Source organism: Aethalodelphis obliquidens, unplaced genomic scaffold (assembly GCF_003676395.1).
Source record: "Aethalodelphis obliquidens isolate GAN/ISIS:26980383/991018 unplaced genomic scaffold, ASM367639v1 scaffold52, whole genome shotgun sequence".
NCBI lineage: Eukaryota > Metazoa > Chordata > Mammalia > Artiodactyla > Delphinidae > Aethalodelphis > Aethalodelphis obliquidens.
The window spans coordinates 2,375,731-2,397,112 of record NW_020837996.1 but is presented as its reverse complement, the minus strand read 5'-3'; the positions used below and the strand labels follow the sequence as shown (position 1 = coordinate 2,397,112).

Here is a 21,382-nt window from a genome sequence, read left to right as displayed (position 1 = left end):
ACCGACAAAGCCTCTTGCCAAAGGGCTGGTCATGGGTAGAACCTGTCTCAAGAATTAAGTGCTCTGTTGAAGGTTTTTTTTTTTTTTTTCGCGGTATGTGGGCCCCCCACTGCTGTGGCCTCTCCCATTGTGGAGCACAGGCTCCGGACGTGCAGGCTCAGCGGCCATGGCTCATGGGCCCACCCGCTCCGCGGCATGTGGGATCTTCCCAGACCGGGGCATGAACCCGTGTCTCCTGCATCGGCAGGCAGACTCTCAACAACTGCGCCACCAGGGAAGCCCTGTTGAAGGTTTTTATTTTTTAGTTGTTGTCATTTTTAAAAATTAATTAACTAATTATTGAAGTATAGTTGATTGACAATGTTGTGTTAGTTTCAGGTGTAAAGTGAGATATATATATATATATATATATAAAAAATATATATATATATATATATATATATTCTTTTTTACATTCTTTTCCCTTATAGGTTATTACAAAATATTGAGTGCTATACCCTGTGCTATACAGTAGGTCCTTGTTGTTTATCTACTTTATATATAGTAGTGTGTATGTGTTACTCCCAAATTCCTAATTTATCCCTCCCCACCAGCTTTCCCCTTTGGTAACTGTAAGTTTGTTTCCTGTCTGTGAGTCTGTTTCTGTTTGTAATTAAGTTCATTTGTATCTTTCTTTTTTTTTAAGATTCCACATATAAGTGATATGCTTGCCTTTCTGTGTCTGACTAGCTTCACTTACTGTGAAGCGGGTTTTAAAAAGCATTGGCTATTAGGTAGCTGCGGGAGCGTGCTGCTCAGACCTCCTTGCTGTGAAGTGTGCAGCTAGTTCAGCCGCCACCTCCCACTCCTTCCAGGCCCATCGGCGTGTTGGGGCTGAGCCACCCTCTCCCCAGGCTGCTCCTGGAGATGACTGAGCCCACGAATAGGGGACCAGAGCCAGGCATGCCTGCCTGACACAGAGCAGCACGCTTTGCCCTGGGCTCCCCACTATCCTGGCTGAGACTTTCTCAGAGCTGCCCTGCGGTCCTACTCAGCCCTCCTTCCTTCCCTCTCTCCCTTCTCAGGTGTCAGCCCTGCACTGCGGTCTGAGGCTCTACCTGCCTGCTTCTTCTTTCCACTTGATCCTTCACAGTGTTTCTTCCAACAGATCTCTCGCACTTTTAATTCTGTCTCTGCCTTCCCTAACTGGCCCAGCTTCCGAGGCCCCAGGCCCTGGAAATACAGGTGTGTAGGTGCTTCCGGTGCTGCCTATGGAGGTCTGTGTTGAAAGTCCAAGGTTGAAGGAACCTCAGGACAGCTACAGCTGGCGGAAGGGGCCTCAGAGGGCAGCTGGCCCCATTCTTTCTGTGTAGCTACAGTCACTAGGTGCCCGAAGATCCCCCTGCCAGGTGCTGGCAGCCATCTGAATGGCCCATAGGACAGCATCTCTTCTCAGAGGTGCCGGCATAACCCAGGGTCTGAAGGGCCAGGAATTCTCTGCCGGTTTCCTGTTTTCTGTTAGAATGTAGGGTTATAGTCAGAGAGCTCTCTCACAAAGGGTCGGGGGAGGCTTCCCACCCCAGCCTTGCTTCTGGACAGTGGGGCAGTGGGGTTTGGTCAGCCGACCCCCTCCTGGGTCCTCCTCTGCATCTGTCATTGTGCTCCCCAGCAGGCTGGCTTTCCTGCTGCACATCCTCCCAGGAGGATACACGATGATTTTCCCAATGACGGGAGCCTCTGGGTAAACGTTGAGTGACTCAGAAAGGCCGACGGCATTGACATGCTTGTGCGAGGGGTTCATAGTTCTTGGGCCATGCTGAGCTGAACTCTTCTTCCTAATCTCCCCTCTTCTAGAAATGTGAGTTCAGTGCTAAGGGAGAGGTGGACCTCAGCGTGACCCCAACGTTGGATAAGCTGGGGGGAAGGAGATGCAGAGCTGTCAGACAGCAGCTTCTCTTTCTTCTCATATCTCTTCTCACTCTCCATTGACACTTTTGCAATCAGGGTCATCTGACCTTGGCTGTTGGGAGTGGGGGATTGGAGTTGTGTCAGCTTCTGGGGAGGGAGCCTGCTTCCACACCCCTCCCTTCCCCCCCAACCCCCAACCAGGGTTCAGTGGATAGAATGGAGCAAGGGAGGCGTGGCAGGGCATCATAGACCCTCCTAGGAAAGGATGGGGCAGCTTATCCCTTCTGTGCTCCTGACAGCTTATCCCTTCTGTGCTCAGGCTTGCCCTGCTGGGTGAGTGTGAGCCTCAATGTGAAATGAGTTTTTCCCTAACTCCTCTGTTCAAGAACTGCCCCCATCTTCAGCATCAAAAGTGTGGAGAAGTTTCTACCCTGCCGGGTCCTCCCCAGCATTTGTCCTGCAGAGGCGGGCGCCAGCCCGTGGGGACCACGGACCTGGAGGGCTTCAAGGGCAGTGGGCCTGGCAAGCCTGGAAGACACTCTTTATTTTAAAGGTGCTATTCTTGGTCTGCCAACCCTAGTGAGTCCACCAGCGTTTAGCAGATTGGCCCCACTTCCTCTGAGAAGGCATTTGGACCCTATCCTGGGGCTCCATCTCATTCCTTTGTGCCTTTCATCGTTTCCCTTTTTAAAAATACATTCCTCTTCATTTCAGCTGAGTCATTTTCCTCCCCCTCCTTCTCTTCTTGACAGTCCCGGGAGCCGGAAGGAGCCCGGTCCCAAACCCTTGGCTATTCCAGGCCAGATCTTTTCCAAATGTCCGACTCTCAGGAACCTTGGCACCCAGTGGAGTGGGCTCTGGCCCCAAATCTCTCTCCTCCCTCATCTCGGTCAGTCTCTGCTTTCTTTCTCATTAAGGAGTTTATGAACCGGCTTTTCTGTGGGTCCCTTGCCTTGAGGTTTGCAGAGAGAGATCCTGGCAGGAAGGCCCTCTGCTCCCAGCGTGTTGGTTGCTGCCTGGCCCAACCTACCGCTTGGAGCTGCTCAGGGGCTACTCTCCCACCCTAGAGAGGGTCCCCACCTAGTTAGGCTCTGCCCCCTTATGCCTGGTTCAAATTCCCACTATGTGGGGCTGACCCCTCTATCCTGGCCATAGAATACTTTGTACCTGCCTCAGACAACCGCCAGGACAGTGGAAAGGATGGGGCAGCTCATCCCTTCTGTGCTCTTGACTCTAGGCTCAAACCTTCCGAAATGGCCAGGAGGAATAATCCCCACTGTTGACATGGCATCCATGGTCTTCAGAGCATCTCCTGTGTATTGTCGCTTTCGTATAGCTTCAGTCATTTCTCCTCACTACCCAGTGTGAGGGAAGCTGTTAGTTTCCTTATTTTGTAGCTGAGGAAACAGGCTTACAGAGTTTAGCTGATTTGCCAAGATCTCAGGGTCAGTCCTGATTTATTTTTTCAGTCATTATTTTTTTTTAAAAAAGAGATTTACCGGGTACAAGACAAGTAAGTGTCTGGATCAATATTATGTCTCCTGACTCTAAAATTATTAGACTTCCCAGTGACTTTTAATTCTGACACCCACTCACTGACTCTCTGACATGTCAGTGCCCCTTACAAGGACACAAGGTTATATTTCCTTTAGGAGTTAAAGTGAATTGAAACTTATCTGATTTGACAATTTGGGATCCTTTTAGGACAAGAGGTTTCATTCATTCATTCATTCCCACTGTGTGATGGCCGGGCCTCTGGAGAGACATGAAACTGTGTGCAGAGGTCAGTGTCTGCCCTTGTGACAGTCATTACCAAGGATGAACTTCAAACCCTAGTTTAGATCTGCAGAATGTGCTGTAAAATCCTCCAGTCTGTCTTGGGGAAGCCAGTTACCATGGAAGAAGGGAGACTAACCACCCTGAGACAGCCATGGTTTGGGAGGCCTCGGGGGATGAGGTGTCACATGGAGAGGGAGAGAGAGAGAAGGGGATGAGGTTGGGGGCCAGGAGTACTGAGATGCCATCTTAAAGGGCCCATCCATCCATCTGGGAAGGCAGCTGAGGCCATCTGCAGAAGAGACCAACCGCCCAGCAGAGCCCTTTCTAAGTTTCTGACCCACAAAATTGTGAGCAAAATAAAATCATCGTTTCAATCTACTAAGTTTTGGGGGTTGTTGTTAACATTGCAATAAACAACCGGGACAAAATTCCAGGGCCTGGTCATCCACCCTGCACGAAGCCCTCTTTGGTGCCCCCAGTCCTCTGCTGAGTATTCTGCATGACTCACCAGGGCAAGCAGGCAGGTGGTCTCCATTCTTATTAGGTTGTCACTTCTTTTTACCTGGCCACTCCCCCTTAGCTTCAAGAACTATAAACGATCCTGGAAACTCTCCAATGGAACATGGAGCTAGCCGATTCTCCTCGGCACCTTGTGAACAATTGCCCTGCCTCTGAGAATTCCTGGAGGGGCTTCTCTTGTCTTTCCCATGCTTTAGTTCACCCAGGCAGACCTGATGTTACATGGTGGTAGGTGGGAATACACCTTCGAGTGCCAGGAGGCTTGGGTTCTCTGGGACATCAGAGTTCATCCTGGAGGGGCTCGTTCCACGCATAAGCTTAGGTTGGCTTTGTGGCTTTTATTCCCCCCATTCTCTTCAGTGAGTGACTTTTGAGTGTGTGTTCTTTCTGGGGAGTGATAAAAATTGAACTGCTTATGCTAGCAGCCATGCATGACTCCCAGCTCAAAGTTAGTATTGCTCTTTCCTCCTTTTTCGCCCCCCCCCGCCCCCCTGCAAATACTTTTACATAAAACGTGTTCTCTGGACAAGGCTTGTCCCCTCCTCAGTAGGGTGCTTTCTTTTTTTTTTGACTTTAGAATAAATTCAAATTTCCATCTCCAGATTGCGGGACCCACAATTGCTCCTTTTGGAAACTTTGCTTAAATACTAGCATGTTTGGAAGATCTTCTAACCCTCCCACAGCCTCGTCATTCCTGAACTGGTGGACTGGAGCAGTCCTGAAGGTTGCGGGGAGGCAGCTGCATTTCTGAACTCGGGGGAATTAAACCCACATTTTCACATCAGGGTTGATGGATGGTAAGGCAGCGCAGGGTGAGCCCTGCCACCCCCTGGAGCTAGCTAGCCTTGCGATGGGCTCTAGGCAAATTAAGATGCCTTTGAGACTCAGTTTCTTTCTATGTAAAATAAGGCTCAGAAATAATACCTGTAAAGCACCAGGCAGCGCCTGGGGCACATAACAGATCCACAAGAAACTGCAACGATCACGATGAGGGTGATGACAGTGGTGAAGATTTCAGGGAAGCCTGACGTCTCAGGCAGTGCCGGCGATCGGGTGGGTTTAGTGGAGACAACTCAATATACGTGGTGACACAAGCCAGCCACTCCCCAATTGATTTCCTCAGGGACACTTGAGAAGCACCTTAAAAAAAAAATTACCCACATGCACAGAAAAGCGATGAGATGCCGTGATTTTCCTGTTCTTCCTTTAACCTGAACCAAAATCTGAGTCTTTGCAGAGAGGAAAGGTGAGAGCATCAATTTTCCTTTCCGTTCTAAAGCAGAACTCCTCAGAGGCCTGGTGCTATAAAGCTAAGAGTATAATTTATTCTTCCTCTAAGCCCTGTGTAAAATAGGAAGAATACTGACTTGTTTAAATTTAAAAAGAAATCAAATGTGGAGAATCTAGGCCTGAAGTGGCGGAAAGCATGTGGGCTTAGAGTCACACATCTGGGTTTGAGTTCAGACCCCGCCCCCCTCACTAGCCACATGGTTTGGGAGAAGTTGCTTTACTTTTCTATACCTTGGTTTCTTCACCTGTAGAATGGGGATAAGACCTGCTACTTGTGGGACATACTGGGGATGAGATTACGTATGCAACGTGCCTAGTGTGGTCCTGGGCACATAGTAGGTATGCCAATGGAGTAAATCAGGGACTCCAGCTCTATTGTGTTGAGGAAGAGCTGGGGAGCAGGCTTCCCTGCCTGTGCAGAGCCACTGAGCTTTTATTCCGGTGGCGTCCACTGCAGGCTCAGTCTGAAAGAAGGGGTGGCCAACTCCAAGGTCTGTGCCCTCCAGAGGGAGATGTGAGGACCAACCTGATGGCCCTGGGCTGGTCACAGGAAGCTCATCCTCCTCTTTGTCTGGGTGATCCAGGCAGGGATTTTTTTTTTTTTTTTGCGGTACGCGGGCCTCTCACTGTTGTGGCCTCTTCTGTTGCGGAGCACAGGCTCCGGACGCGCAGGCTCAGCGGCCATGGCTCACGGGCCTAGCCGCTCCGCGGCATGTGGGATCTTCCCGGACTGGGGCACGAACCCGTGTCCCCTGCATCGGCAGGCGGACTCTCAACCACTGCGCCACCAGGGAAGCCCCAGGCAGGGTTTTGAACAGAGTCCCTGTGATGGAGGAGAAGCCCAGGGCGGTCTTCTTCCCTGGGTTCCCCTCCCTGTAAACTGAACATCCAGAATTTAAAAAAAATCTTTATTGAAGTATAGTTGATTTACAATGTGGTGTTAATCTCTGCTGTACAGCAAGGTGACTCAATTATACATATAATATATATTCTCTTTTCATCTTCTTTTCCATTATGGTTTATCACAGGATACTGCGTATAGATCCTTGTGCTACACAGTAGGACCTTGTTGTTGTCTTTTTTTTTTGTCTTTTTTTTTTTGGCAACACACAGCTTTCAGGATCTTGCCCTGAACCTGGGCCACCACAGTGAAAGCCCGGAATCCTAACCCCTAGGCCACCAGGGAAGTCCCAGGACTTTGTTTTTCATCTATCCTATATATAATAGTTTGCATCTGCTTATCTCAAACTCCCAATCCTTCCCTCCCCCAACCCCGTCCCCCTTGGCAACCACAAGTCTGTTCTCTATGTCTGTGAGTCTGTTTCTCTTTTGTAGATATCTGAACATCCAGCATTTAAAATGGACTCAAACCCCACTTGCTCACAGCCATCTCCCTTGGCCCATCCAAAGCCCTCTCAGACAATAACGCTACTCAAGGGGAAGTCAATTATTTAAAACCTTTATTAACGCTTGGAGAAAGATAATGCAATGTGACAATGTACAGGTCCTGCTGCCTAAATCCATAACAGAAACAGATATTATGACTTAGCAAGCTCACGTGGTACCAATGTTGAGATCGGATGAGGGTTGTTCTTCCTTAGGAAATGGGCCCTGGAAGCATTGTTTTCCCATGTTGTTCTAACGAAGACTTTTCCTTGGTTCGAGTTGAAATTTCTCTCCGTGTGTGTGTTTGTGTGTGTGTGTGTGTGTGTGTGTGTGTGTCAAAGTATGACTATAGCTCTGGGCTGGCGTTTTCTATTTTAGTTTTGAGTGTTAGCATTTCACTCTACTCAGGCCTCTCACTTCAGAATAACAGGACTATTTATTGATACAAAGGAGAGGTGTTTGGATCATCTTGTTAAGATGCAAGGCTCAAAATAAACATCATATCTTTATTTGGAATCCACATCCTTCCTCAAAGGAAGGCTCAAGAGCAAATTTGTATGAAGTACGAAGCCCCAAGTTCAGGGCCTATTTTTAAGGACGACTTTGCTTACATTTTAGATTGTACAAATGCCTCTGTCCATGCTTACAGGAATTTGGATTTTCCTCAGTTTTGAGATAAAGAATCTCAGCAATAAATACGATTGTAGGCTTCAAAACATTAGGAACCAGAATGCAAGGATTTCTACCTGACTTTTGAGAAGAAACAAAACAGTGGCATGAAAAATATACAACAGAGATCAGGGAGGCGGTTCAAATCAACACAGTAGGCAATTTTATGCCTTGGGGGAAAACACTGAGATAATAAATACAAATGACACATATTTACAATAGAAGCAACACATGGGACATCAGGAGCGAACACGTAAAACAGTTACACTGAGGAAAACGTAAAAGCGATGCCTTTCCCCCATCCAGCCCAGGAGCCGGCGAACAGATGAACAGCTGACCCAGCGACGCGAGAGAATTTGTTATTGCTTCAGCTCTTGAGTGATGTAAGGAAAACAGGCCACGTGCTGCGTGGCTTGAGACACGTTCTCAAGGCATAAGCAGTGAGGGCATCCACCGCTTACGTTCGTGGCTTGAACATAAACCGAACACGGTTTATGTTCGGTTGCCATGGCGGAGCCTGACACACTGGTCCTCCTCCCTCCGAGGGCAGAGCCGGATTAAGTGCACCGTCTCCTCCTCTTTCTGCAGCTCTAGCTCTCTCTAGGTGCTTCTCCCAGCCTTTTGTCCCCCTCCCCCCACACCCAAATGGTTTCTTTCCCACGTGGATCATGAAAGATTGGGGAAATGACGCTCCGGCACCGTGTCCTGGCAGCAGTGAGATTGGATTTGGGTTATATAAACACTAGCTGTGCTTTGGGTGAGGGCATTCTGTGGAACAAATCATTTTCGAGTAGATAAATTTAGCTTCTTTATCTCTGGCCTCAGGTTGCTTTCAGGGAAAGCTATGAGCTGATGTAAATGGAGGATGCATACTTTTTTGCCCAGTCACTAGAACAGCAGTCAGGAAACTCAGGCCCAAGTGCCAAGTCCAGTTGGGTCCCTGTTAAATAAAATTTTAATGGCATGGAGACAAGCCTATTTGGTATGTGTTGTCTACGTATGTCTGCTTTCAGGCAACAAAGGCTTAGTTGAGTAGCTGCAACAGAAACCATGCAACCCGCCAAACCGAAAACAGTGTATTCCCTGTCTGGACCTTTATAGAGAAGGTCTGCCGACCCCTGCTCTAGAAGGACCTGGCCCAGCACATCCATCCACTCCTTGCAATACTGGGCTCCTGTCTGAGTACTGGCTGCAAGAAAGGATAAGCTTTAATTTGTGGCCTGTTGGGAAAGAGAAGTAAAGTCCTATCTCTGAAACCTCTTCAGTAACCACAAGACATCCACTGCTGACGATTTCTGTTCTAATCTTCTCCCTGTATCTTTCCTTCTGTCTCTCCTCTCTGCCTTTCTTTTGTTTACTCTGACTCCTTTTCTTATTGCTAAATTTTCAATCTGGATCTGGGAAATCTCGTCCCTCAGCGATTTTCAGCAGTCTCCTCCATTTGTGCAAAAGGTCGGCATTCCTTGGTGAAAATTACTGAGTAGTCCTTCTGTGTTCCCCTTTTCCATCCTCCAGCGCGGAGAGGCCAGCTTTCCAACTTGGCCTCATGGAATCCAGGGTGCGGTGCTTTATCTGTCTTGCTGAGGGTCAGAGATACCGAAATGCAAAAGGCAATCTGTCAAATGCACTCCTCCCGTGTGCATTTTCCTCCAGGTGTGGCTTTGCCCTAAGTGGCAACGAGCCCACGTCAGGCCGTCAGATGTACGGCTACACTGCTCTTTGATTCCTTTTAAAATAGCACTAAAAACAATTCAGCCCCCAAAGATGGGTTGTTTTTTGTTTTCCCTTGAGCTGGTTTTAATGACCCAGTGGCTTTGTTTGAAAGCTATTTATTTAGACGACAGATAGGGAGATGTAACTGGATAAATAAAAAAAAAGTGAAATCGAGACTTGAAGCAGTGGTTAAAATACAAACACACAGGGGCCACTCCCTCGGACAGGGTGCCCCAGACAGAACAATGGCTCAGAAATTACACTTAGAACCCTCACCCGCCCCTTCCCAAGTTGCTCCAAACCTCAAGGTCCCATGCAAGAAACGATTTGGTTTGGCCAAGCACCCACACGGCCCCTGCTTCCTCTCCACCCTTCTCCCGATTCCCAGGGAGATTTTCACACCCACTCCTAAACCGGAATCCAGCTGCCCTCCACCAAGACAGCACCAGAAGCTGCGGTCTGGGCCGCGATCCAGCCCCGGGGGTCACCCCCGCCCCTCCCCATCGCCTCCCACAGCAGAGGGAACCGCAGGCTGCCGCCCAGGGGCTCCGCGGATGGAAAGAAGGCAAAGTTGCAATGAGGACGCCGGGTAGCTCCCTCCCTTCGGGATGTGCCGGTGCGGGACCCAGCGGGCACAACCGAGCCCTCGCTGCCGCCCAGGGAGTCTCCGCTTCACCTGTCCATGCCGCTTACATACACCTCCATCAAGTCCGCAATCCCCATCACATCCTGCGTGTGACATCCCCCCTCTTTAATGGCAAATGTTTTGGAATGTCCAGAGAGAAGAAAATGGACGGCGTGGAGGAAAGATTTCCCGGCCGGGCCTTTCGTTTCACCTCCGGATATCAGAATACTCAGACTGTTCATCCTCCCACTCGCTGCTTCCAGAAGTTCCCTGGGCCCCGTGGCCGGCCGCTCTGCCCCGGGTGTGGGTGTTTGCGTGGCTCTTGCTACCTCGCTCGCCCTTGGCACCTCGGCGGGTCTCCTGACTGCTGGGCTCCGAGAGGTGGTGACCTGCTTCGCCGTGGTGGCCCCTGGAGACCTTGGCCCTGTGGCCCTGGAGCTGGCGCTCGGGAGGCGCCGTGGGAGGCCTCTGGATGGCCGACGTGCAGAAACTCAAGATGGAGCACAGACTTCCCCAGTTCTGCTCACACTGAGCCTGGACGCTGTGCGTGATGGCCTCCTTCACCTCCTCCCCACAGGTCAGCAGCAGGTTCACCAGGTCCACGTAGGGTCTGGAGATTGAGAGAGAGACCCAGGATGCGGTACGCCTGCAGAGGGCAGGACCGATATACCGGGGGGAGGGACGTGACCAACGCTTGGCTTGGGTTTGGTTTGGTGGACGATCTTTCTGGAACTACCTGAAGCCTATTCTTTGGAGTACTGGTCTCAACCAACATGGACTGGGTGGCCATTATGTACTGGGCCCCATGCCAGGCATTGGAGAGAACTGGAGGCTGGGGAGAGAGCCTACCACAAGATGAAGGGCCAGTGAGGGACTTCCCTGGTGGTCCTGTGGTTAGGAAGCCGCGCTTCCACTGCAGGGGGCCGGGTTCGATCCCTGGCTGGGGAACTAAGATCCCGCATGCCATGCACAAATAAAAGGGCCAGGGACAATTCACAGGTGCATATGCTAGAAGTCTAGGAAGAATCTCTGGGGAGGGGGGGCAAGAATGCCAGCTGTGTGAATAAGACGGCAGGGGAGCTCCGGGTCTGTTTAGGGTGTGCTAACTAGGAGGGTTTTAGCAGGAGTGGAGCTGGGTCTTGGAGCCAGTGGAATACTTAGGCAAATGGTGAAGGGCCTTAAATACCAAACTGAGGAGTGTTTATGGCAGGGAAGCGAGGTTGGCTGGCTTTGCGCTGGGTATCCTTCTCCTAGGTGAGCTTTGTACGTGAGGATCCCAAAACACCATCTAACCCATAGTCCGTGTTTGCCCCTGGTTTGGGCTCATGGTGATAAAGGGTGTTTTGGGAAGTTTCTGGGTGCACTCTCTTCTGTATCTGGAGGAGTCCGGAACAGGCAGAGAAGGGTGGGGGGATGTGAATTCCCACAGAGCTCTTCCGCTCCTTGGTAGCAGAGGCCGAGGTGGGGGAGTGGCTGTCTAAGCACCTCTATGCTTCCAGTCTGGGCTTCCCCACAACGGGAGATGAGGGAGGGGAGAGCTGGCTGACAGGGGTCTACGTGCTTGGGACGAGAGCCAGCTGTCTGTGAAATAAGCATGCTGGGATCCCAAGGGGAGGGCCAGTTGCTCAGGCCATCCCAGCTGCCCCGGGGTGTTCTTTAGGAAAGTGCTGGATGACCACGTCATGCAAACCTTCCTCCTGAGGGTGGGAGGTGTGTGCAGACAACTGGAGCAGTGTGCCTGCTTCTTATATTTTGGGGCCCAGCTGGCAAAAGGTACCCCCCGACAATGGGCGGTCCTGGCCCACTCACTGGCCTTTTTAAGATCCCCAAGGCGGGAGAGGGGTATGGAGTGTTCCACGTGGCTAACCAGCTTTCTTAAGCAGTCCTCACTGGCAGAATTTCTGGCTATCTCTGATCAGGAACATGGAAGCTCTGGGCCATCCCTTTGGGCAGGAAATCACTCTGGAACATGAGATCATTTGTAAGAAGAAGAAAAGAAGAATTTTTTTCCTCTGTGAGCCTGGACCACCTGGGGGGCTGCATTATAGCCCATTTAATCTTTTCTCTGCAAGTTGACAGTTGTCGCCAAGCAGGAAGAGCAGATTGTGTTTTGAGACTTGTGAAGTAGTTTACTGCCATTTTTATGAATTAGTCCTCAAGTTGTAATTGAGTGAACTGTCCTCATTTCATCGATGTAAAAAAGGAGACGAGGCGGGTGTGTGTGTGTGTGTGTGAAAGTGGCTTTGGAAGCTTCTGGGCTGGGAAGGCCTGGGGCTGGGCTGAGAGTGGAGAGGAGGACTGTTTTGGCTGATAGAGATCAAGCTGCCTTTTAAGTCCTCCTTGATGCCTTCAGAGTCAGAGAGTCTGGGCACGGCCGATGGGCAGGGTGCTGGAACTCGCTAAGGCAGGCCCCTAACCGTGACGAGGACAGCAATGACCCAAGGCTGCTTGAGTTAAGAGATGAGGGCAAGGGGCAACACAAGGGACATGCTCCCTGCAGGTCTGTTTCCTTCCATCTTTTGAAAACTAGCAACTGACTGCCTCAGGGAGGTCAGGGTCACCGAGTATATCTGCTAGAGCAGCATCGGGATTTTAGCATCTGATCCTACCTGCCACCCCGTGGGGCTAGATGGGCAAATCGAGGAGGCTGAGCATCTGTCCTTTTGGGACGCTCTCCTTCGCGTTTCTTTCCCCAGAGTAAGGGGAGGGCCCTCTTGGGAATGCACAGACTGCCTCTTGGCCTCCTTCGCCAGGGCGTCCTGCCCACCAGATGAGCTCTCCGAATCCCGAGGCGGTCCCGGAAGGCTAGCCCACGCTCTCTTCTGCCCTCAGCGCTGTCGGCTGGGGAGAAAGCTGTGAACTGTGGGGAGGGCTGTGTGTTCATCCAAGCTTGTTTCGAGCTGGCATGGTGCCTTCTCCGGCTGCTAGCTCAGCCCGTGTCTAATGACAAAGCCCAGCTCTCTCCACTGGGAGTCAGCAAGGCTAAAAGATTTTTTAAAATACTTGGAGCGGGACGTGGCTGGAGGCTGCCAGCACTCAGTGACAGGGTGTGTGGTGGCCAAGCCGTTGATATGGAGGAAGTGGGATGGGAAGGGGTGAGGGGAGCGGAGGGTTTGAAGGAAGTCCTTTTAACTGAACGTGTTTTGGGGTGAATGAGGATCAGGTTGAGGGATGCGGGTGACGTGCATTCTGGAGTGACTATGATTTCCTCCTCTCTAGAGGGAAGAGCAAATTCAGTTTTCATTTTCTTATCTGTGGCCAGTGTCACACATTCTTAAATGGTCTTCTTGATATTTGGGGACTGATGGGATCTTTTGTGCCCAAATCAGTTCAGATAGTTAAAAAACAAAAACCTCAGTTCAGCTTGAAGTACTAGGGGACGCAGTGTGTAGTCGTGGCTTCAGAAGGGAAGGTAGTGGGGATTTGTGGGGAGCTAGGGGTGCCGGCTTAGCAGGAGGCAAGATGACTTGTAGGCAGCCACACTGAGAATTTGAGAAAATGGCCCAGGGTTGCTTTCGGGATGGACCACCAGCATTTCCAGAGCAGGCCTGGGTGGGGGCTATGTGTTGGCTCTAAATGATGTAAGGAGTCCTTTGGAAGTCAGGGTCCCGTTGCCCCATGGACCGTGTTTCCGTAGAGGAGATGTCAGAAAGCCACAGTACTTTCCCTCTCCTTAAATTCAAGGTGGGGAGGGTGGCAAAAAACCTCAAAACCTTCAGTTTCCCCACAGAAGACGTTTCTCCAGAAAGATAAAGCCTTCTTGGCTCCAAGAAGGTACCATAGAATTAAAAACTAGTGCCCCGTCCTCCACGCTTGAGGCCAACAAACTATCTCTAAAGGATGACAGTGGGCCGAGGACAAAGGAACTTCATGAGTTTCTCAGTCATGGGGTGTCTGCCTCTTGCAGGGGCACCTTGAAGGAAGGAAATTTCACAGTGCTTTGCCAGTGTAATGGGGCTGTTTCTAAGAAAAGGGAAAAATCCCGCCACATTTGGGGACCACTGAGCCTTTAGCTGGTCTGGGGGGGAGAACGCAGCCTAGGTTACAAGGAGGTTTGAGGTCTATTCCCGACAACTGGCTTCAGAATCACCAATTCCCAAGTTGAAGAGTAGGAATTGAACCTCAGAGTAAGACCTTTAACCACTTAGCTTCACTTTCGTCCTCTGTTATATGGGGACAGTATTCTCTGGCTTGTGGCACTGTTGGGAAAGATAAGTGAGATAATCCAGGCAAAGTCTCTGGCCAAAGGGCCTGGCCCACTGAGAAAAGGACAGTTTTTGTTATTGCTATTGTTGTTGATGTTATTGTTGCTTTGTTTTTCTCTAGGGATTTGGAAGAATAGAAAATATTTTATCAAGCATTAGTGTAACTCAAGGAAAAGCCACATCGGTTTGCTCTTGGCAAGAGCTGCTGGCAGAGATTCACGGTGAATCTTATAATTCTAACACCGCACCAAGGGGTGCTGCAACATACCTAGAGCCTCATAATCAAGTGGAAAGTGACAGGTGACGGTTGCTGTCCTCTGTGATCTAAGTGGTGTATGTGGGGGTGGGGAGTGGCCTGTTTAGCGACATAGCTGGGGAAGGCCATGGCACAAACTAAGGAGCAAGAGTTCATAAAATTGTACTGATTTGGCTCAACGAGTCACTGTGTAAAGACTAACAGTGCTATGACTTGTACTGGGCTGCTTAGCTAGTAGCTTCCTTTCTAAGTCCCCAAAGAAGGCGCCATTGTAACCTTCAGGGGCTACTGTGTTAGAAGCAACTATGTACCCACATGCTTTACTACTCTGCAAAATTTAGGATCCTATAGGGATGTTTTTTAAGGAAGGAGACGTCCTGGGTTTATGATCGAATTGCAAGTCTTCCGATAAGTACGTTCCTATTTCCTCACTTTGGCACAAAGGCGTTTAGCTGATTAAAGTTTTTGTCATTTGTTTTGCATTTTCTCTGGGAGGGCGTTAATGTTAGAGGAGGTGATTCGGACCTTCTAAAGGAAAGGAGAGCTTATGGAGGCAGGAAAAAAAGCGATTGGTTTGTAAGGGTGTAAGTCCTGGAGCCCGACCGCCTGGCTCCTTATCCTGGCTTTGCCTTTCATTGTCTGTGAGACCTTTACCGCAGTGAACCTCAGTTTTCTCATCTGTAAAATGGAGATGAGAATGGTACCCAGCTCACGGCGCTGTCATGTGGATCAAGTGAAAAATGCATATGAAGCCCTTAGCACAATACCTGGCACTTAGTACATGCTCAGTATATATTATCAGCTCTTGGCCATCCGCCGGGGCACCTGCACGGCTACCTGGAACACTCAGCACCGTTGGGATCTCGGCTGAGGGGAAGACGAAAGGTATTTCCGAATTCTACACATCTCACGCTCGGTGAAAAGATTTCCTGTGGCTACTGCTTAGGATTTGGAAACCGATGGTGGAAATTTCTTTTGCTTTTCCTGAAGGCCAGCTGGAAGGGGACTCCCAGGGAGTCAGTGCGCAGCTTTCTGAGGTAAACCACAGCCTTCCCAGTTTGACAGGAGAGTTCAGCCTGTACAAGCCAGCCCCTCAAACTGAGGAAGACTCTCCTCCAGCCCCAGCAGGCCTCCCCTCCCTCTATCCTAGTTGCACCATTCCGTTCCCCCCCAGCCCCCTGCCCCCAGAGGGCAGCACTCACTCGTGCAGCAGTAAATCCTTGAAGTGGATCATCTCCACCATCACCCGGGTGTTCTCCTGGGCGGCAGAGCACAGGTCGTGCTTGAGGTAGCATTCCCGCTGTAACTGGAACACCATCTCCTTGATGGCCGGGCACTTCCGGCTTATGCAGCCGAATCTGTGCCGCAGAGCGTGGGCCTTACACTTCAAGGCATCTTTGATGAAGGACTTGCCCTGAGAGCAGAGGGGACAGCGGAGGGAGAGGGGGGCGGAAGAGACCAGTCCTTGTTACACACTTCGACTTTTTTACCCTTTCTGGGCTTACAAAGGATTTTTCTGACAACTGAACTCCAAGGCCCTGCCGCACACAGACAGCCTGGCAGGTGACAGGCTGAGGCTACATCAGGAGGTCCGTCCAGAGGGACGTGATACCCCCGCATTCGGGAGACAGACGCATCGGCCTCCTTCCTCCTGGCGCGCTCTGCTAGCCTTCCTGGTCCTGGGCCACCCATGACCCTCCATCCTCAAGGCGGCCCACTCTTGGCTGTTTGGTGGCAACGCTTCTGGAACACAGAGGGGAATTTGGCCAGGCATAAATCCAGAACTCCTTGGTGGCGCTCAGCAGGAGTTTTTCTCAAGTAGAAGGTGCCTGCTTGTCCAAATCTCACATCTCTCCCCTCGTTCCTTCTAGGGATGTCAAGATCCGGTGCTAGCTGGGCCTCCCTTCTCTGTCTCAGTGCCTCCTGCCACCCCCAGCCCATACTCTCTCTTGTCTCCTCCTAGCCTTTAAGGAGGAGCATTCTTTTTCCTTTTTGAAAGCAATTCGACTCCTTGAAACTGTTAGGGTTATTGCCTCTAAAAGGCCCGCCTGGCACACTGCCTGGCAGCATCTGGGGCCTGAACTGCCCGACTGACGGCCCCTCCCCCATGCTCCCAGCCTCCGAGTGGCGAAGGCAGCCAGGCATACATCTGGCCTACAGTCCTCTTTCTTGGCAACCCCATTAGATCGCTCTTATCCTAGAAAGGAGACAGCTGTTCGGGGTGTGGCGGCGAGCCCGGGCCGGCAGCTCCCTTATCAACCTCTCGGGGCAGAGAGGCACTGTGGGATACCTACCCAGGGATCCCTGCACCCCGCTTACTATAGAAACAAGCTGTTGTTGGAGAGGTCACCCCCTGTTTTTTAGACAGGCCCGGACGTACCGGAGTTGAGAAAGTAAATGGGTTTAGGTTGGAAGTGGGAAGCCAGCCAGCATGTTTATTTCAGTTCTCTCCTTTAGAAGCAGTTGAAATGTCTACAGATAGTGTCTGATCACTGAAAACCCACCTCCCCGTAGCCCCCTTTCCTCTGACTCTCCAGTGGGAGCCAAATAGGATGGAGGGTAGGGTGTGCCAGTTTATTAAGTAGTTATGGCCTGAGTTCTGACTTGAAAGGGATGCTCCTAACTTGAGAACATACTGCTGTTGGTTGAGAGAAAAAAGGAAGATTAATTTATGCGAGGGCTGCAGTAATACGTTCTTGGTATTCTTCCCTGACATCCTGTGGGATTGCCCTGAAACACACATCTTTCCTCCGGATTTCCTAGTACGTTTCCTAATTCCAGTTAATCCAGAAGGGATGCTTTATTCGGGAGTCTCAAGGAGTTCAAACGTTCTACTCCTCTTTCCTTCCCCGGTTTCTGTTTCCCCTGCTGCCACCCCACATCCTCTGTAGGGGAAGCTGCCAGCCCCGTCACATTGCTTTCTGGTTCCCAGGCGTTGCTTTGTCAGGCTCTCTACAGGATGTCAGTACACGGTGACTGGCGATGTCCATAAATCACACCTAAACTGTTGGCCTCATCCGAACACTGTCATGGCTCGCCAGTGAAATGGGAGAGGACGTCTGTAACAACTACAGGGCACTTCATAGTGCACATGTGGGCTGGGGAGGACATGAAGGAGATGAGCCTAACGCTACACTCCATCGGAAACGTGTTTGGATCGTGGGTACTGGAGCCATGAAGTTGCTTGTTGGGTTCATTTCCCGCCCACACAGCAACTGGGCTTTACCCTGGGGACCCTGGGATAACTGAAGTGGGTCAGGCGCCCTGACTATATTTATTATATAGAGCAGGACTCATTCAGGGTTCCGACTTTTCGGGTTGGGAAAGGAGGATCTGCTACTTAGGAGGGAGAAAAGTCTGCTCTTCTGAAGGCCCTGATTTATCCATGCTACCTGCCCACATGCCCTCAGAATTTATTTATTTGTTTATTTATTTTTGGCTGCGTTGGGTCTTTCTTGCTGCGCGTGGGCTTTCTCTAGTTGCGGTGAGCGGGGGCTTCTCTTGTTGCGGAGCACAGGCTCTAGGCGTGCGGGCTTCAGTAGCTGTGGCTCGTGGGCTCTAGAGCGCAGGCTCAGTAGTTGTGGCGCACGGGCTTAGCTGCTCCGCGGCATGGGGGATCTTCCCTGACCAGGGATTGAACCCATGTCCTCTGCATTGGCAGATGGATTCTTAACCACTGCGCCTCCAGGGAAGTCCGCCACATGCCCTCTAGGAGACGATGAATTTCTACAAATTTTGTGTCTCTTTTATTCTTGAAAATAGCTTTCGGCATGGTCAGTTGGAGTCCCTGCCCTTCCCCCCTCACCCTACGCTCCTAAATGTGATGGGCCTCGCAGACTGGGTTCTGGGTAGCCAGACATCCTTAGGTGTCCCTTAGAAGGTGTTTATTATTTATTATGACTTCTGTCTTCTCTGCTAAGGATCCTCAGATAAGTGTTCAACTTGGTCTCCATTCCACTCTGTGTGTGGAGACACAGTTGAAGAGTGGAGAAGGATTTAGCCTACATGACAGGTCCAGAAAGCTGAACTCCAGGAGTGGAGTGGGGAGTCATGGGCAGTCTGCTGCTCACCTAGAAGGTCTCTGGCAAGTGCTAAAACCCACCATGACCATCAGCTAAGAAAATCTGTTAACAAGTCTTTCCAACGAACGTTTCGATCACGCTACGCTAACACAAAACATTCTTGGCGCTCAATATGTTTTTTTACCTGGGCGTCGAATTTTCCAGCGTTGTGCAGAAAAGTCATGCAGATTCCATGTAAGCCCCGTATCTCGCAAGAGTTGTTCTCGAAACATTCAAACACGCCACACCCCACGTCGCCAGCGTTGACCAAGCAGTGCTGGATTTCCGCTAAAATGAGAATTACATACAATCATATTCAAAATTCTCAGCCACGCTGGGGAGTGCAGAGAGGCGGGTTGAAATACAAGTAATGACTAAAAGAAGATTTAAGAGAAAAAGTGAGGAGTGACTATTTCGGGATCTAAAAAACCAGGGAAAGAAAATTTCATCACTTCATCTACTTATGAAAACGTATTTGTAAATATTTGTAAAAAAATTAGCCAAACCTACATTGCGAAAGTCGCCATCAGAGGGTAGGTCTGAACACTCCATTTTTCATCCTTCTCATCTTATTAAAGTATTGGTGGGAATACTTAGTCCGAAAGCATAAGATATTTCAGCTTTCTAAACCCACAGACAAAAATAAAATTTCAACCCATCCGCTTGCTCTTTCCTTTCTGTACTTCATCAATGAAATACCCTTCTCTACTTGGATGGAGCTGCTGCTATTAAATGAAGGCCATTTCCTTCCTGACCCCCAAATGAAAGCGTCCAAAAAGCAGTTTCAATTCAGCTTTATGATTCAACATCTAAAAATCAAAACAAAATTCCTATTAAGGCAGTGCCTCCAAACCGTCCGCATTAAAAATACCAGGCTGGGGAAGCTGCGGTTTGCAAGCAGGCTCGGGGATAGAGTCAGATGGGGGCTCGTCTGCAGAAATGCAACCTTCGCAGTTAGAGGCTCCTTTTAAACAGAGATCCGGGGTGAGGTGACGCTTCATCCCCTAGAATTCCCGCGACCCGGGAGTTTGCTGCCCCCCTTCGCAGAATGTGGCTCTAATTCGTCTCTGTGAAAGGACAGGCTGAGAGGGAGTTAACTGTCAGGCTGCCGCGCGCAAAGCCTGTCTTCCTTCCCTCCCCCTACCCAATTCCTTGACTTAAACCAACCACAAAATTACATCAGAAAAGTATATTTTGGAAGAAGGGCGGGGTCGGAGGAGATAATCCACATTCAGATTAAATCTGCGGAGAGAATGAGGGGCGTGTATTTATTGAGGGTCACCAACTAGCGAAAATCACGTTCGATTCTCAGGGAAAGCTCTGGGACTTTCCCTGAGGAGAGGGTGGGCGAGGGTCCTAGGATGAGCGGGGCGCGGGCCGCGGGTGCTGGCACCTGCCTATGGAGGTGGGAGACTCCCGGATGACCCCACGCGCGGCCCCGGCGCGCCGGCCAGGAGCGCGCAGGGCCGCGATTCACGCGCTCCGGGCGTCGCTAATGGGCACTCGTGCATTCCTGCTCGTGCGGTGAGCGCACGCACGCCGCCCCCGGTTTCGCAGGCCCCCTAAATAAAAGGAGGGCCGTGAAGAGCGAAGGAGCTGTAGGCAGATTTTCTTCCTCTCCAGGAGGCTGGGAAAAGGGCCAGCCCCGAGCCCTGCACGCCTGGCTGTGCTCGGCAGCTTGTGGGTGAGCGGAGAGCCGGTCAAGCAGCTGCGGCGCACGGTTCGGGCCGTGTCACCATTTCTTCCCTTGCTGACCTGCCCTGGAGCGGGGGACGGCGGCAGCACCGCAGAGGTACGCTTTTGCGCCACCCGCCCCTACCCCTTCCGAAAGGAATGCCCCCTAAGGGGAAAGTTCAAAATGCAATTTGTCTCGCCTACAAAGTTCTCGGATGTCGGGCATCTTTTGAGGAAGGGGAGAAGCGGTCCTGCCGCGGCCCGCCGGCTGGGAAGAGAAGTTCTCCGGCTTCAGGGCGCAGCCCCGCTCCGGGGACCCTCCGTGCCTCCCGCAAGCCGGTCAGGATGGAGCAGGGAGCTTTGAACCGGACCGGGGACTCCGGAGCCGGCACTGGCCGCGTCAGACGCTGCTTCACTTACCCTCGACCCAGGGAGGACAGCAACAAGTCCTGCCCCAGCCATTTCATCACCCTGCCAGCACGTGCGGATTCCGGGCGCGCGGAGCCCGGCGCGGACCTCGCTTTGCCTCGCGCTTTCCTTTGCACGTCCTACGCCACCCCAAGAGTTTGCGCGGCCCAGGGTGGGCGCCCAGTTCCGGGCGAAGCGCCCGGGGCGCTCTGCGTGGGTGCCGGGTGTCTTCTCCCAGCAGCTCCCCGCCGCTGGGGCGCACGCACTTACCTGTGTTCTGCAAGGACAGGCGGCCTTTCTGCTGGGATCCCCTGTCTTGGGGGCCTTCGGGCGGATTGGTGGCGTCGGTCCCTCGCGCCGGGTCGAAGGTAGCCAACACCAAAGCCAGGGTCACGAACTGGCGCAGCCGCTCGGCACACATGGTTCTTGGTGTAAACCTCCCGCCCGGAGACCTGGATTCTTTGTGCTCCCCTCCTCCTCTTCCTCCTCCTTCGCCGCTTCCCCTCCTCCTCCCACTCTTCCTCCTCGCTCGCCTTTTCCCTCCTTGCGGCCGCGGCTCGGATAGAGGTTACCCAGCGCCCTCCCGTAGCTCTCTGGAGAGCATGTGACCAGGCCGTTAGCGGCGCCGCGAGTGCCCGGCAGTGGCAGGGATGGTGCCTCAAATATCCCTGGAAGCTCTGGTGTCACTTGAATGAAGGAGTCGAGCAGGTGTTGTCCCGGCGGCTGGACCAATCCGAGACCCCCGCCCGTTTGACAACACGGTCGGGAGGCGTGGCCTGTGCCCAACTACTACGGGAGGAAACCGAGCGCCGCTGGGAGCGCCTGACAAAGTTGCAGACCTGGCGGCGGCCACGCGTTTGCGTGCGTGTGTGAGTGTGTGAGAGCGCGGCCGGAGATGCATGCGCGTGTG

The 21,382-nt window shown here is 51.5% G+C and overlaps 1 protein-coding gene across 2 annotated transcripts; it reads right to left on the bottom strand.

Annotated features, from left to right (window-relative positions):
• Positions 1 to 6,918: 6,918 nt before the first annotated feature.
• Positions 6,919 to 21,222, bottom strand: STC2 (stanniocalcin 2). Of its 2 annotated transcripts, none has more exons than XM_027084274.1 (4): positions 20,743 to 21,222; positions 18,536 to 18,678; positions 15,532 to 15,743; positions 6,919 to 10,478 (listed from the first exon to the last, which is right to left on the bottom strand). In XM_027084274.1, exons 1-4 carry the CDS (start codon positions 20,891 to 20,893, stop codon positions 10,076 to 10,078), a joined length of 909 nt encoding a protein of 302 aa, XP_026940075.1. In that variant the 5' UTR covers positions 20,894 to 21,222; the 3' UTR covers positions 6,919 to 10,075. The 2 variants fall into 2 exon arrangements, with proteins under 2 accessions (XP_026940075.1, XP_026940074.1); XM_027084273.1 differs by having other exon boundaries at positions 6,919 to 10,514; positions 20,743 to 21,131.
• Positions 21,223 to 21,382: the final 160 nt, after the last annotated feature.